Source organism: Pan paniscus, chromosome 12 (genome assembly GCF_029289425.2).
Source record: "Pan paniscus chromosome 12, NHGRI_mPanPan1-v2.0_pri, whole genome shotgun sequence".
In the NCBI taxonomy this organism is placed as follows: domain Eukaryota; kingdom Metazoa; phylum Chordata; class Mammalia; order Primates; family Hominidae; genus Pan; species Pan paniscus.
Genome location: NC_073261.2, coordinates 17312078 through 17326631, shown reverse-complemented (window position 1 = coordinate 17326631; position 14554 = coordinate 17312078). Strand labels below are relative to the sequence as shown.

Here is a 14554-nt window from a genome sequence, read left to right as displayed (position 1 = left end):
GTATTCAGCCCGGCATCCATTAGCTCTTCTACCTGATGCTCTCCCTCCTCCAACCCCCCCAAGACAGGCTCCAGTGCATGTTGTTCTCACCATGTATCCATATGTTCTCATCATTCAGCTCCCACTTATAAGTGAGAACATGTGCTGTTTTGGTTTTCCATTCCTGCATTAGATTGCTGAGGATAATGGCTTCCAACTTGTCCATGTTCCTGCAAATGTCCTAATCGCATTCCTTTTTATGTCTGCATAGTATTCCATGGTATATATGTACCACATTTTCTTTATTCAGTCTATCATTGATGGGTATTTAGGTTGATTCCATGTCTTTGCTAATGTAAATAGTGCTGCAGTGAACATATGCATGCATGTATCTTTATAATAGAATGATTTATATTCCTTTGGGTATATACCCAGTATTGGGATTGTGGGGTCAATTGGTATTTCTGCATCTAGGTCTTTGAGGAATCACAACACTGTCTTCCACAGTGGTTGAACTAATTTACACTTTTACCAACAGTGTAAAAGTGTTCCTTGTTCTCCGCAACCTCGCCAGCATCTGTTGTTTTTTCACTTTTTAATAATCAACATTCTAACCGATGTGAGATGGTATCTCATGGTTTTGACGTGCATTTCTCTAACAATCAGTGATGTTGAGCCTTTTTTCATATGTTTGTTAGCCACATGTATGTCTTCTTTTGAGAAGTGTCTGTTCATGTCCTTTGCCTACCTTTTAATGGGGTTTTTTTTTTCTTGTCAATTTGTTTAAGTTCCTCATAGACTCTGGATATTAGAGCAAGAATTTTCTCCCATTCTATAGGTTGTTCACTCTGATGATAGTTTCTTTTGCTGTCCAGGAGCTCTTTGGTCTAATTAGATCTGATTCGTCAATTTTTGCTTTTGTTGCGGTCACTTTTGGTGTCTTCATTATAAAATCTTTGCCCATGCCTATATCCTGAATGGTATTCCCTAGATTTTCTTCTAGGGTTTTTATGATTTTGGGTTTTACATTTAAGTCTTTAATCCATCTTGAGTTAATTTTTGTATATGGTGTAAGGAAGGGGTCTAGTTTTAATTTTCTGCCTATAACTTGCCAGCTCTCCCAGCACCATTTATTAAATAGGGAGTCCTTTTCCCATTCCTTGTTTTTGTCAGGTTTGTCAAAGATCAGATGCTTGTAGGTGTGCAGTTTTATTTCTGAGTTCTTTGTTCTGTTCCATTGGTCTATGTGTCTGTTCTTGTACCGGTATCATGCTGTTTTAGTTACTATAGCCTTGTAGTATAGTTTGAAGTCAAATAGTGTGATGCTTCCAGCTTTGTTCTTTTTCCTTAGGATTGTCTTGGCTATCTGGGCTTCTTTTTGGTTCCATATGAATTTTAAAATAATTTTTTCTAATTCTGTGAAGAATGTCAATGGGAGTTTAATGTGAATAGCATTGAATCTATACAATATTTGGGGCAGTATGACCATTCTCTGATGGCTGTATTTTTGTGGGGTCAGTAGTGATATCCCCTTTATCATTTCTGATTGAGTTTATTTGATTCTTCTAACTTTTCTTCCTTATTAGTCTAGCTAGTGGTCTATTTAATTAATTTGTTCAAAAAACCAGCTCCTGGGTTCATTGATTTTTTGAAGTGTTTTTCTTGTCTATCTCCTTCAGTTCAGCTCTGATCTTGGTTATTTCTTGTCTTCTGCTAGCTTTGGGAGTTTATTGCTCTTGGTTCTCTTGTTCTTTTAGTTGAGATGTTAGGTTGTTAACTTGAGATCTTTCTAGCTTTTTGACGTGGGCATGTAGTGCTATAAAGTTCCCTCTTAACACTGCTTTACCTGCGTCACAGAGATTCTGGTACATCATTTCTTTGTTCTCATTAGTTTCAAAGAACTTCTTGATTTCTGCCTTAATTTCATTATTTACCCAAGACTCATTCAGGAGCAGGTTGTTCCGTTTCCTGTAGTTGTGTGGGTTTAAGTGAATTTCTTAATCTTGAGTTCTAATTTGATTGCTCTGCAGTCTGAGAGATTGTTTGTTATGATTTCAGTTCCTTTGCATTTGCTGAGGAGTATTTTACTTCCAATTGTGTGATCAATTTTAGAGTAAGTGCCATGTAATGATGAGAAGAATGTATATTTTGTTGTTTTTGGGTGGAGAGTTCTGTAGATATCTGTCAGGTCTACTTGATCCTGAGGTTGAGTTCAGGTCCTAAATATCTTTGTTAATTTTCTTTCTTGATGATTTGTCTAATATTGTCAGTGGGGTGGTAAAGTCTCCCAGTATTATTGTGTGAGAGTCTACGTCTCTTTGTAGGTCTCTAAGAATTTGCTTTATGAATCTGGGTGCTCCTGTATTGGGTGCATGTTTATTTAGGATAGTTGGCTCTTCTTGTTGAATTGAACACTTTACTGTTATGTAATGCCCTTCTTTGTCTTTTATAATCTTTGTTGGTTGAAAGTCTATTTTTTCAGAAACTAGGATTGCAACCCCTGATTTTTTTTCCATTTGCTTGGTAAATTTTTCTTTATCCCTTTATTTTGAGCCCATGTGTGTCTTTGCACATGAGATAGGTCTCTTGAAGACAACATACTGATGGGTCTTGGCGCTTTATCCAGCTTGGCAATCTTCTCACCCATTTTATTGTCTGCAAAGATCATACTTCCATGGGTTTAGAGTTTTCCTGACTATTTTTGTTTGTTTCTTTTTATATTTGAATTTTAAAATCACTTGTTGGCATTGTTATTTGGATTATGTTTAATGTATGAATTAACATAAGGAGAATTGATTTCATTATGATATTGTCTTCTATTAATAAACATGGCACACATTTCTATTTGTCCAAGTCTTCTCTTGTATTCTTTAGGCATATTTAGATGAAAGTTTTTTCATCTAAGTTCTGTAAATTAAAAAAATTTATTCTAATGTATATTTTAATTTTGTTTTATTACTTTTGCAAGTGGGATCTTTTCCTTCATGTATTTTCTAACTGGTTTTTAATGTATCTGTATAAAAGCTATTGATTTCTTTTATTGTGTATCCTGCTAACTCTTATTTTTGTAGTAGTTGTTAGTTGATTGTCTTGGGGGCTTCCAGGTGTACAATCATATTATAGCTAGTTAAATTTTTCTTTCTTTTTTTTTTTTTTGAGATGGAGTCTCGCTCTGTTGCCCAGGCTGGAGTGCAGTGGTGCATTCTTGGCTCACTGCAAGCTCCACCTCTTGGGTTCACGCCATTCTCCTGCCTCAGCCTCCCGAGTAGCTGGGACTACAGGCACTGACCGCCACCACGCCCGGCTAATTTTTTTTGCATTTTTAGTAGAAACGGGGTTTCACCGTGTTAGACAGGATGGTCTCGATCTCCTGACCTTGTGATCCGCCCGCCTCAGCCTCCCAAAGTGCTGGGATTACAGGCGTGAGCCACCGCACCCAGCCAATATTATAGCTAGTTATAATGCAATATATAGTGGCTCAAAATGACAGTTGTTTATTATTGTTCATGCATCTGTGCATGACTGGGAGGACCTTCTGGTCTTAACTCATTCATGTATTTCAGTTAGCCATGAATTGGACAGACAGCCTCTCTGATCTTGGCTGGACTCTCACATATTTGAGGATTGCCTAGAGGTAGGTTGGTTTAGGATGGCCATGGCCAAGACAAGTGAGCTGTTCTCACATATCTCTTACTTTATATCACCCGCAAGCATGGTAGTCTGAGCATATTTTTAGCTTCACTCAGGGATATTCCCATGAGTATCACAGGATATGATACTTTTTTTTTCATTAGTGTTCATGTGGAACAAGACAGATAGGGAAATGCATAAGCACTCAAGTGTTTGCTTCTCTCAAATTTACCAATATTTTAATGGCCAAAGAATGTCCCATTGGCTAGGTCCAGATTTAAGGGGTAGGAAAATAGACCCTGCCTCTTAAATGAGAACTGGAGTGTCAAAGGGCAAGAGTCAAGGAGAGGTGAAGCATAGGTGTTATCAATAAATCAACCTGCTACGTGTATCTGCAAATAGTGATAGTGTTACTCGTTCCTTTCCAATTTTGATTTCTCTAATTTTCTCTCTCTCATAATTGCATTGGCAATACCACCAGAACAATATTCAACAACAACTTCTTGTGGTTGTTGCTTTCAAAGAGCCAGCTTTTGGATTTATTAGTTACTACTTTTTCTGTTTTCTGATTACTTTTTTAAAAACAGTTTATTCTTTTTTCTTTAATGTGTTGTTTTTTTCCTAGCTTCTTTAGTCAGCTGCTGTAGCAATTGCTGTTGACACCCAAGATCCCTTTACTAGGCTTGCATACCCATTGACTGGTTCTGAGAATGTTGATTAATATCAACTCCCAATTGAACATTTCTCCTTTGAATTGTCATTGATTATGGAAGTTACCTTCTCTGGAAATACCTGAGGTTATGCTTTCTCCTTAGGAATACCCTGCAATCAATGACTAACTAAGAGAGTGGCACAACTCTGTGATGCCATTTATATTCCAGAGCTCCCCATGGAATCAGGCTGAGGCTAAATTTTATATGAGCTTACATCGTTGCAAGCTCCCAGGTGGCCTATGTGCTCTAAAGGCCTCCTGTCTGCATTGATGCCTGCCATCCTACTGTACACCCATACTGCCAGTTGCTGATGGTTTGCTTCCCCACCTGCATTTGTAAGGATGGTTTATTCTTATCCCAGAAACTCCAGACCAACTCTGGCCTGGCCAAATCAGCTAACTTCTCTGCTGTTTGATGGGCTAAACCATACCTTCTCTAGTGAGATCTGTACCTGTTCCAACTTTTCCCCCTTTTTAGGTGTTCTCTCTCAGCCTGAGGATACCATATGAAGTTTCCCTATATCTTATAGTGAATATTTTATCATAGTAATACTTTGTATTAAACTTTGTCTGTTTAACCTATTGCATGATTTCTTTCTTCTGATTGGCTCTAGACTGCTACATCTTGTGATTTATCAGTTTTTGTTTTACATATTTGAGGCTTTGTTGTTTGGTGTGTACACGTTTAGGATTGTTATGTCTTCTTTGTGGATTGATCCTTTTATAATTATAATATCTTTTGCTATCTTTGGTGATGTTCTTTTTTCTGACATCTACTCTAGCTGATATAAATATAACCATTTCTACTTTTTCTTTTTGATTAGCATTCACATGGCTTAACTTTTTGCATCTTTTAGCTTTCAACTTGCTTATGTCACTATATCTGAAATGGATTTCTTGCAGATAGCATATTTTTAGACTTAAAAAATTCATTCTACCGATCTTTGTCTTTTAATTGTGGTATTTAAACCATTTACATTTAGGGTAATTATTGATATGTCAATGTTTACATCTGCCACTTTATTATTTATTTCTTCTGTTTCTTATTTCTCTTATTTTTTTTGTTTTCTTACCTTCCTGTAGATTATTTGAACATTATTTTAGGATACCGTCTTGATTTATTTATTTAGGATACCGTCTTGATTTATTATCGCATTCTATATTTTCTTAGTGGTTGCTTGAGGTGTTACAGTACATACCTAATTTATCATAGTTTACTAGTATTGTCCTACCACTTTGAGTGAAGTATAGAAACCTAACTTTCATTTAGGTTCCTTTACCTTTCCAATTTTAAAATACCTTTTTCGAGTCCTTTTTTAAAAATTTGAGCCAGGGTCTCCCTCTGTCACCCAGGCTGGAGTGCAGTGGTGTGATCTCGCCTCACTGCAACCTTCCCCTCCTAGGCTCAAGCAATCCTCCTACCTCAGCCTCCCAGGTAGCTGGGACTACACATGCACACAACCACATCCAGGTAATTTTTTGTATTGTTAGTAGAAACAGGATTTTGCCACATTGCCCAGGCTGGTCTCAAACTCCTGGGCTCGAGCAATCTGCCCACCTCAGCCTCCCACAGTGCTTGAATTATAGGCATGACCCACTGCCCCTGGCCAAATTGTTTGAAGTATTTCTTCAACCTACATTGAGTACCACATCAGATGGTTTTATAATTTTTGCTTTAGACATTAAATATTATTTCAAAAAGTCATGAATGAAAAAAATCCACTAAATAAATGGTGGGATATTCTATGTTCATGGAGAGGAAACTTAATGTTGTAAAGATTAAACGTCATCTCAATCAAAATCTTGGCAAGTTATTTCATGGATATCAACAAACTGATTTTAAAGCCTATAAGGAGAGACAAAAGACTCACAATAGCCAATACAAAATTGAAGGAGAAGAACAAAGTTGGAGGACAGCCACTACTGGCTTCATGACTTACTACAAATCTACAGTAATTAAAAATGTATAGTGGTGGTGAAAGAACAGACAAATGGATCAATGAAACAGAATAGAAAGTCCAGAAATGGACTCACATAAATATAGTCAACTGATCTTTGACAAAGGAGCAAAAACAATAAAATGGAGAAAAGATAGCTTTTTCTACCAATGATGCTGTGACAACTGGACGTCAACATACAACCCCCACCCCCACATAAATCTATACATAGACCTTACACCCTTCACAGAAAGTAATGCAAAATGGATCACAGGCCTAAATGTAAAATGTAAAACCATAAAATTCCTAGGAGATCTAGAAGAAGTCATTTGACTTTGCATTTGGTGATGACTTTTTAGATACAACACCAAAGGCATGGTCTATGAAAGAAAGAATTGGTAAATTGAATTTTATTAAAAGGAAAACTTTCTGCTCTGTGAATGTCAAAAGGATGAAAAAGCAAGCCATGGATTGGGAGAAAATATTTGCAACAGACACATAGACACGTCTAATATAAGACTGTTATTCAAAATATACAAAGAACATTTCAAACTCAACAATAAGAAAACAAACAACCCCATCAAAAAATGGGCCAAAGACCTTAACAGACACCTCACCAAAGAAGATATATAGCAGGCAAATGAGCATATTAAAAATGCTCAACATCATATGTCATTAGGGCTACACACATTAAAACAACAATGAGATATCACTACATGTCTGTTAGAATGGCCAAAATCCAGAACACTGACAACACTAAATGCTGACAACAAGAAGTTTTATTCATTGCTGGTAAGAATGCAAAATGGTATAGCTGCTTTGGAAGATAGTTTGGTGATTTCTTACCATATGGTCCAGTAGTCATTTTCCTTGGTATTTACCCAAAGGAATGGAAAACTTACGTGCACACAGAAACCTGCACATGGATATTTATAGCAATTCTATTCATAATTTACAAAACTTAGGAGTAAGCAAGATGTCTATCAGTAGTTGAATGGATAGATAAACGGTGGTACCTCCAGGCAATGGAATATTATTTAGTGCTAAAAAAAAATGAGGTATCAAGCCATGAAAAGCACATGGAGACTTAAAGGTATTTACTAAGTGAAAGAAGACAATTCAAAAGTCTAGTTGAAATACTGCATTATTTCAACTGTATGACATCCTGGAAAAGGCAAAACTATGGAGACAGTAAAAAGATCAGTGGCTGTCAGGGGTTGGGGGAGGCATGGCACAGATGATTTTTAGGGCAGTGAAGCTACTCCCTATGATACTATAATAGTAGATACATGTCATTATAAATTTATCCAGACCCACAGAATGTACAATTCCAAGAATGAACCCTAATGTAAACTATGAATTTGGGTGATGATGGGTAATGTACGTTCATCAGCTGTAACAAATATACCACTCTGGTCGGGGATTTTGATAGTGAGGGAGGCTGTACACATGTGGGGGCAGGAACTATATGGGAAATCTCTGTATGTTTTAATCAATTTTGCAGTGAGCCTAAAACTGCTCTAAAAAAGTCTATTAAAAACCCATAATAAGTAATCTAGTCTACTATATTTTTACTCATTCTGATGTTCTTTCTTTTCTGAAAGTTCTAGCCTTTTTCTCCTATCATTTCCTGTCTGTTTAAAGAACTACCTTTAGCCATTCTTTAAGTCAGCTTGCTAGCAAACATTGTCTTAGATTTTTTTGGCCTGATAAGATTTTTATTATTCCTCTTCTTCATTCTTGAAGGATATCTTCACTGAATATAAGATTTGCCATTGACAGTTATTTTGTCTCAGTACTTGAAAAATGTTGAGCCACTTGTTTCTGGCCTCTGTAGTTTCCTGTGAGAAATCTGCTGTCATTCCAATGGTTTTCCCCTATAAGTAACCCATCATTTCTATCTAGCTGCCTTCAAGATTTTTTCCTCGGCCTTAATTTTAAGAAATTTAATTATGATGTTTCTTGACATGGGCTTCTTTGGGTTTAGCCAACTATTTGCTCAGCTTACTGAACCTGTAGGTTTATTATGTCTTTTACCAAGTAGGGGAAGTTTTTAGCTATTATATCTTATACTACTTTTTTGGTCCAGTCTCTCTTTTTTTTGCTTTTCGAAACTGAAGATATGCATGTTGGCTCTGTTGTTATTGTCCCAAATGTTCCTGAGAAATATTTGTCTTATTTTTCAGTCTATATTTTCTTTGTTGTTCAGATTGGATAAATTCTATTGATTTGTGTTCTAGTCTAAAATAAAATATCTTAGATCAGGTTGCCTTTAAATAACAGAAATTTATTTTTCATATTCTGGAGGCTGGGAAGTCCAAGATCAAGGTGCCAGAAGATTTGGTGTCTGGTGAGGGTCTTGCTTTCTGGTTCATAGATGGTGCCTTCTTGCTATGTTCTAACATACTGGAAGGAGCAAGGCAGGTCTCTGGGACCTCTTTTGTAAGGGCATAAATCTCATTCATGAGGGTGAACTGCTCATGACTTAATCATCTCCCAGAGCCCCTACTTTCTAATATAATCACCTTGGTGATTAGGATCCAACATATAAATTTTGGAGGACATACAAACATTTAGACCATAGCAATCTGTCATCAAGTTCACTGATTCTATTCTTTCATCTATGCTGTATTCTTGAGTTCATCTAGTGAGATTTAAAAAATTTGGTTATCATATTTTTCAGTTCTATGAGTTCCATTTTATTTTCTATAACTTGCACTTCTTTGATACAATTTTCTGTTTTTTTCCCCATTTATTTCAAGAGAAATTATAATTACTTATTGAAGCATGGTTATGATGGTTGCTTTAAAATCTTCATCAGATAATTCCAATGTCTGATTAATCTTGGTGTGGGTATCTGTTGATTTCTTTATCATTCATGTTGTGATGTTCCTTGTTGCTGTGATGGTTCTTAGTAAATTCTTTGTATGTGTTCTGACAGTTCTTGGTATGATGAGCAATTTTTTATTGTGTCCTAGACATTTTGGATATTTTATTATGTTGCTCAAGATTGATTGAATATTTTTTAGCATGGGGTCCCTTGTTGAGGTATATTGGGATGTCCAGGTGGCCATGTATATTCAGCTTCCTGTTGAGCCGACTTTGTTGAAAATGTATGGAGTGGAAGTTCAGCTCCCCTCTTGAATCTCATGACCTCAGTTGCCTTCAGATGAGGATGTGAGATCATCCCCTCCCCACTGGGCTGAGCTGCCATCAGGAAGGGGGAAGTTGAAAGCTGACCCACATCACTTTGTTGTCACTGGTATGGGATGGAAGGTCAGTTCTCTTCTGGGTGCTAATGACACCAGGGAAGGAGAGGGGTGAATTAAGTGCCAACTGACCCTCTCTCCTACCACCTCCTTTTTCCTTGTTAATACCGAGTAGGGGTGAAGTCTCAGCTTCCCATTGGGTCCTGCTGATGGGGTGTTGGTGTGAAGCAGGGTGTGACTAGATTTACCTCGCATCTTCTTGCTAGGCCTTGTTGTTGCTGGGTATAGATGGCCACTACTGGACTCCACTAATGCTACCCTGGCGCCACCTGCTTTTGCTGGGCAGGAGATAGAAGATCAGCTCCCTACTTGGCCCACCAAGGTGTGCACCAGGTCGGGAACTCAGACACTCCATCTGCTCTGCAAGACAAGAGGTGGAAGGTTAACTCTCCCCTCAGCCTTGCAGAAAGGAATTGGAGTGCCCCCTCCTGCTTTTGCAGGGTTATGGGGTAGAGAGGAAGAGCAATGCCCCACTGAGACTGCAGGAGAGGAAGATGGGTGTGTTTTGCTCTGATGTTTTTCTGTTGTTGGGTGGGTATCTCCAAGAAGGTTTTCTATTGTTAGGCCATCCTTTTCATATCCTCTGGCTCTGAAATCTAACCTGAGTGAGGTCCTACAGGCTCAGGCTGTGCGTTGCATGGAAACATTCTAGGTGGCCAAAGAGGAACCTCTCCTCCTGTGTCAGTTTAGGTTCATTGAGAAGTGGGCACCAAGGTGGGGCTAGATGTGCAGGAGATTTAATGGGAGGAAACACCTGAGAAGCGTAAGTGGGAGGGAGCTGGATTGGTGGGGAGAACCCCCAGAACAAAGGCAGTCAGGTCTGGCTTCCTTGCAAAGAGAGGGGGAGGAAAGGGTTGAGCTGGGAAAGCCTCAGACACAGTACAGTGATGACAAAGTCTGCAGGCAAGTGGGCTCCCAGAGCAGGTCACCTCTTGGGCAGGCATGGCCTGACTCTGGAACCTTGTGAGGCTCAACCATCAGCTAGTAGCAGCCAAGAGATGAGCAGCCTCATGGTGAATGTAATTACCATCACTCTGTTATTTCAAAGGTGTGGCAGCTGGAAGCAGGTAATCTCGAAGGCAACCCTGAGTGGCAATCCTTATGGCCACCACAGTCCACCTCTTGCAACACGCATGTCACTCCCTTGCCCCTGTCTCCCAAATGCTGCTTTTAAGTCATTTCAGACAATTTTCAAAGGACTGCAGAGCAGGAGGTGTTGCAGTCTTGTTTTAAGATGGTCTTGGCCGGGCGCGGTGGCTTACGCCTGTAATCCCAGCACTTTGGGAGGCCAAGGCGGGTGGATCACAAGGTCAGGAGTTTGAGGCCAGCCTGGCCAATATGGCGAAACCTTGTCTCTACTAAACACACACACACACACACACACACACACACACACACACACAGAGACACAAATTAGCTGGGCATGGTGGTGGGCACCTGTAGTCCCAGCTACTTGGGAGGCTGAGGCAGGAGAATTGCTTGAACCCGGGAGGCGGAGGTTGCAGTGAGCCGAGATTGCACTGCCGCACTCCAGCCTAGGCAACAGAGTGAGACACCATCTCAAATAATAAGAATAAGAATAAGAATAAGATGGTCTTGTCAGGAAATCCTTCCATCTCTCCCTCCCTGTGTCTGGCTGTATTGAACACCCAGTCTGTGTGACACACACAGTGTGCACAGTATCAAACAAGCATTACAATGGACACAGCTTTTCTGTCTGAGCCCGGGGTCAAAGCATCCACAGCCTCCCCTCAGTCACCAATTATTGGCTGTCTTATTTTGTATCTGTTCTTCACAGGTATGATTTAAGCTTGGGTGAAATGAGAGCTTTGACAGTTCAGAGAGTGAAGTTTGCCATGGGTCTACCTCTGTTAAAACGTGCAGTTCAGGATCTGGTAAGTGTCATTATTATTTTGTTATGGTTGTGTGTGTGTGTGTGTGTGTGTGTGTGTGTGAGAGAGAGAGAGAGTTTTTTTTCTCTCCAGCTTTTATTTTATGTTTAGAGGGTATATGTGCAGGTTTGTTACATGGGTAAATTGCGTGTTATGGAGGTTTGATGTACAGAGTATTTCGTCACCCCAGTAGTGGGCACTGAACTCACGATAGGTAGTTTTTTGACCCTCACCCTTCTCCCACCCTCCTCCCTCAAGTAGGCCACCGTGCCTATTGTTTTCTTCTTTGTGTCTGCGTGTACTCAGTGTTTAGCTCTCACTTATAAGTAAGAACATGCAGTATTTGGTTTTCTGTTCCTATGTTAATTTGCTTAGAGATTTTGTTTTGTTTGCTTTTGTGACTTGCTAAGCCTCTTGATCTCATGCTGAGGGCAGCTGACAGACAGGTCTCGGTGGAGGAGAGTGTCTTCCTCAGGCCCCTTTTCTGCCCCACTCCCACTAACCTAACAAACCCTTTCCTCGGCCCACACATTCACTTCTCCAATCTCACAGGTGAGGGAAGAGGAGTATCAGCAGAAGTAATAAAATATTTGTACACAAAACCAATATAATTTTAGGGATAAAGTTAAATAGCTGGGAAATAGAAATAACTCATTTTAAGGGCTTTTAAAGCACTTTAGACTTATCCAAAGTTTATGTCTTATTTGTCTAAAAACTGTCACTCTAAATTTAGTGGTATTATTTTAGTCAATTTAGCCTCATGAAAAAAGAAAGAAAGAAAGAAAGAAAGAAAAAAAAAATACGTGATTAGTGAGTTCCTTTGTGTCAGTATTAGGAGTGATGTATTTTAGCCAAGTTCATTCAGCTTCATGGTATATAGGAAAAAATATACCTCAGCAGGGTGTGGTGGCTCACATCTGTAATCCCAGTACTTTGGGAGGCCAAGGTGGGCTGATCCTGGGTAGAGCCCAGGAGTTCAAGACTGGCCTGGGCAACATGGTGAAACCCTGTCTCCACAAAAAAAAAATACAAAACTGGCCAGGCACAGTGGCTCATGCCTGTAATCCTAGCACTTTGGGAGGCTGAAGCAGGTGGATCACTTGAGGCCAGGAGTTTGAGACCAGCCTGGCCTCAACATGGCGAAACATGGCCTGGGCAACATGGTGAAACACTGTTTCTACTAAAACAAAACAAAACAAAACAAAAATTAGCCAGGTGTGGTGGTGCACGCCTGTAGTCCCAGCTACTTGGGAGGCTGAGGCACGAGAATCCCTTGAACCAGGAGGCGGAGGTTGCGGTGAGCTGAGATTGCGCCACTGCACTCCAGCCTGGGCAACAAAGCGAGACTCTGTCTCAAAAAATAAAATAAAATAAAATAAAAAACCCCAAAAACCCCAAAACACTAAACAAATACTAGCCAGGCATGGTGGCCCACACCCGTAGTACCAGCTACTTGGGACGCTGAGGTGGGAGGATCGCTTGAGGCTCCAGAGGTCGAGGCTGCAGTGAGCTATGATCGCACCACCGCACTCCAGCCTGGGCAACCGGAGTGAGACCCTGTCTCAAAATGAACAAACAAACAAACAAAAAACCCAACACCACCCCCCCTCTGAGACTCCCTAAGGGAGGAGCCTGAACTAGGGTAGCTGCAGCTCAGCGGCATGCTGAGGAGCCGACCCTATCCTGCAGCAGCCCAGCCCTTTCCCCACCCAGCATGGTCTGGGAGGGAGAGTCTGAGGACTGAGGGATGGAGTCCTCCCAGTTCAGGAGACCACAGGGGCGCCTTTCTTTGTGGAGCGTAGAATGGGGCTAGTGGGGGCCTGGGATCCATGCTTGAAAGTAGATCCCTCTCCCTTCCCCACAATCCCACCAACCTTTGGTAGGTTGTCTAAGGAGACAAGGACCAATCCTGGAGTCTTCTCAGGAAGGAATTACAGGCAGAGCCTTGGCACCACCTGCGCTGCGGTACTGCAGGCACCTCCACACTGACAAGGGCGCTGCAGTGTCAGCTGAGCTGGAGAACGTGCAGATGGATGTTCACTTGGCACAGGAAAACTCCCACGTGACAAAGTGGAGCGTGCTTGCAAAGCGTAAAAAATCATTTCATACCAAGTAGTTTGGCAGAGATTTTCAAGCTAGGAAATTGCCTCTTGATGGAGCATCCATTTAGAGCTGTGAATACAACCAAAAAAGAAAAAAAACACAAAAACAACCAACCTCTTTGCTGCCAACCACTCTCTCTGTCAGAGTCGCCTCCAAGTGCGTTCGGCATGGGGCTGGTTGGAAGGTGAAATCTTGGCCTGTGGCCAGCTTCTTGCTCCCTTAATCAGCCCAACATGTCTGTGGCTTAACTTAGTGTCAATACTCAAGACCCGGATGTGAGAGCTGATCCCTTAATGAGGCTTGCTAATTGCAGCCCGACCCGCTGAGTCTGAAGGATTAGCCTCTGTAATCTCACTCCTGATGAAGCGTGTTGAGCTCTGGATCCAATTATCTTCCTGTTTTCCTGTCTCACTTAGTGGCCTTAGGCAGCCTGGACAACTCTCTGTCCTGGGTGATTAGATATAATTCCTCCAGGAGGCACAGGATTGGCCCTAGACCATCCCTCCAGTCATTTCTGTGAATTATCTCGGCCTGTTTGGCACCTCTCTCTGTATGAATTCACAAAAGCCAATAAACCTGAAGGAAATGAAACTGGCCATCAGTGCGGCAGGCTCATCTCGCCGGGCGGATGTCATGAGACTCGGCAGCACATCTGTGTTTGAAGGCTCTCAAATTCCGCCCTGTAAACAGCTGGAGGAGCTGTCCACATCCAGTAATTCTAGAAGTGTTACATGATTCATCCTGCCTCTTAATAAAATGATTGAGTCATGGCTGTCCTGCCTGCTCAGGGAGCATGCCAGGCCCGTCTGTGTTTCCCTGGACTCCCCTTTCATGTTGCTCTCCACTTTTGTGGATGATCCGATGAGCTCTGAGGCAGAATGCGGTGTATAATGTGTAATGATGATGTTCTAGGGGACAAATGAGGAGGGAGTCTCATTCACTCCAGGTCTCTATGGACAGTCCGCAGGCCAAGAATAAACCATTAAAATATTTCCACGCTGTGTTTTCCCCTCTGCCATCTGTAATAGATTT

The 14554-nt window shown here is 40.8% G+C and overlaps 1 protein-coding gene across 7 annotated transcripts in view; it reads left to right on the top strand.

Annotated features, from left to right (window-relative positions):
- The window catches only part of ACOXL (acyl-CoA oxidase like), a 388168-nt gene that overhangs the window by 26394 nt on the left and 347220 nt on the right, over positions 1-14554 (top strand). For all 7 annotated transcript variants that reach the window (XR_010109188.1, XM_008962870.5, XM_055107423.2 and 4 more), the window contains exon 2: positions 11326-11422. Coding sequence is in view for 6 of the 7 variants with exons in the window: in XM_008962870.5 (XP_008961118.3) it covers positions 11326-11422 (97 nt within the window). In the remaining variant the exon portion in view is untranslated. The remainder of the gene's footprint in view (positions 1-11325; positions 11423-14554) is intronic.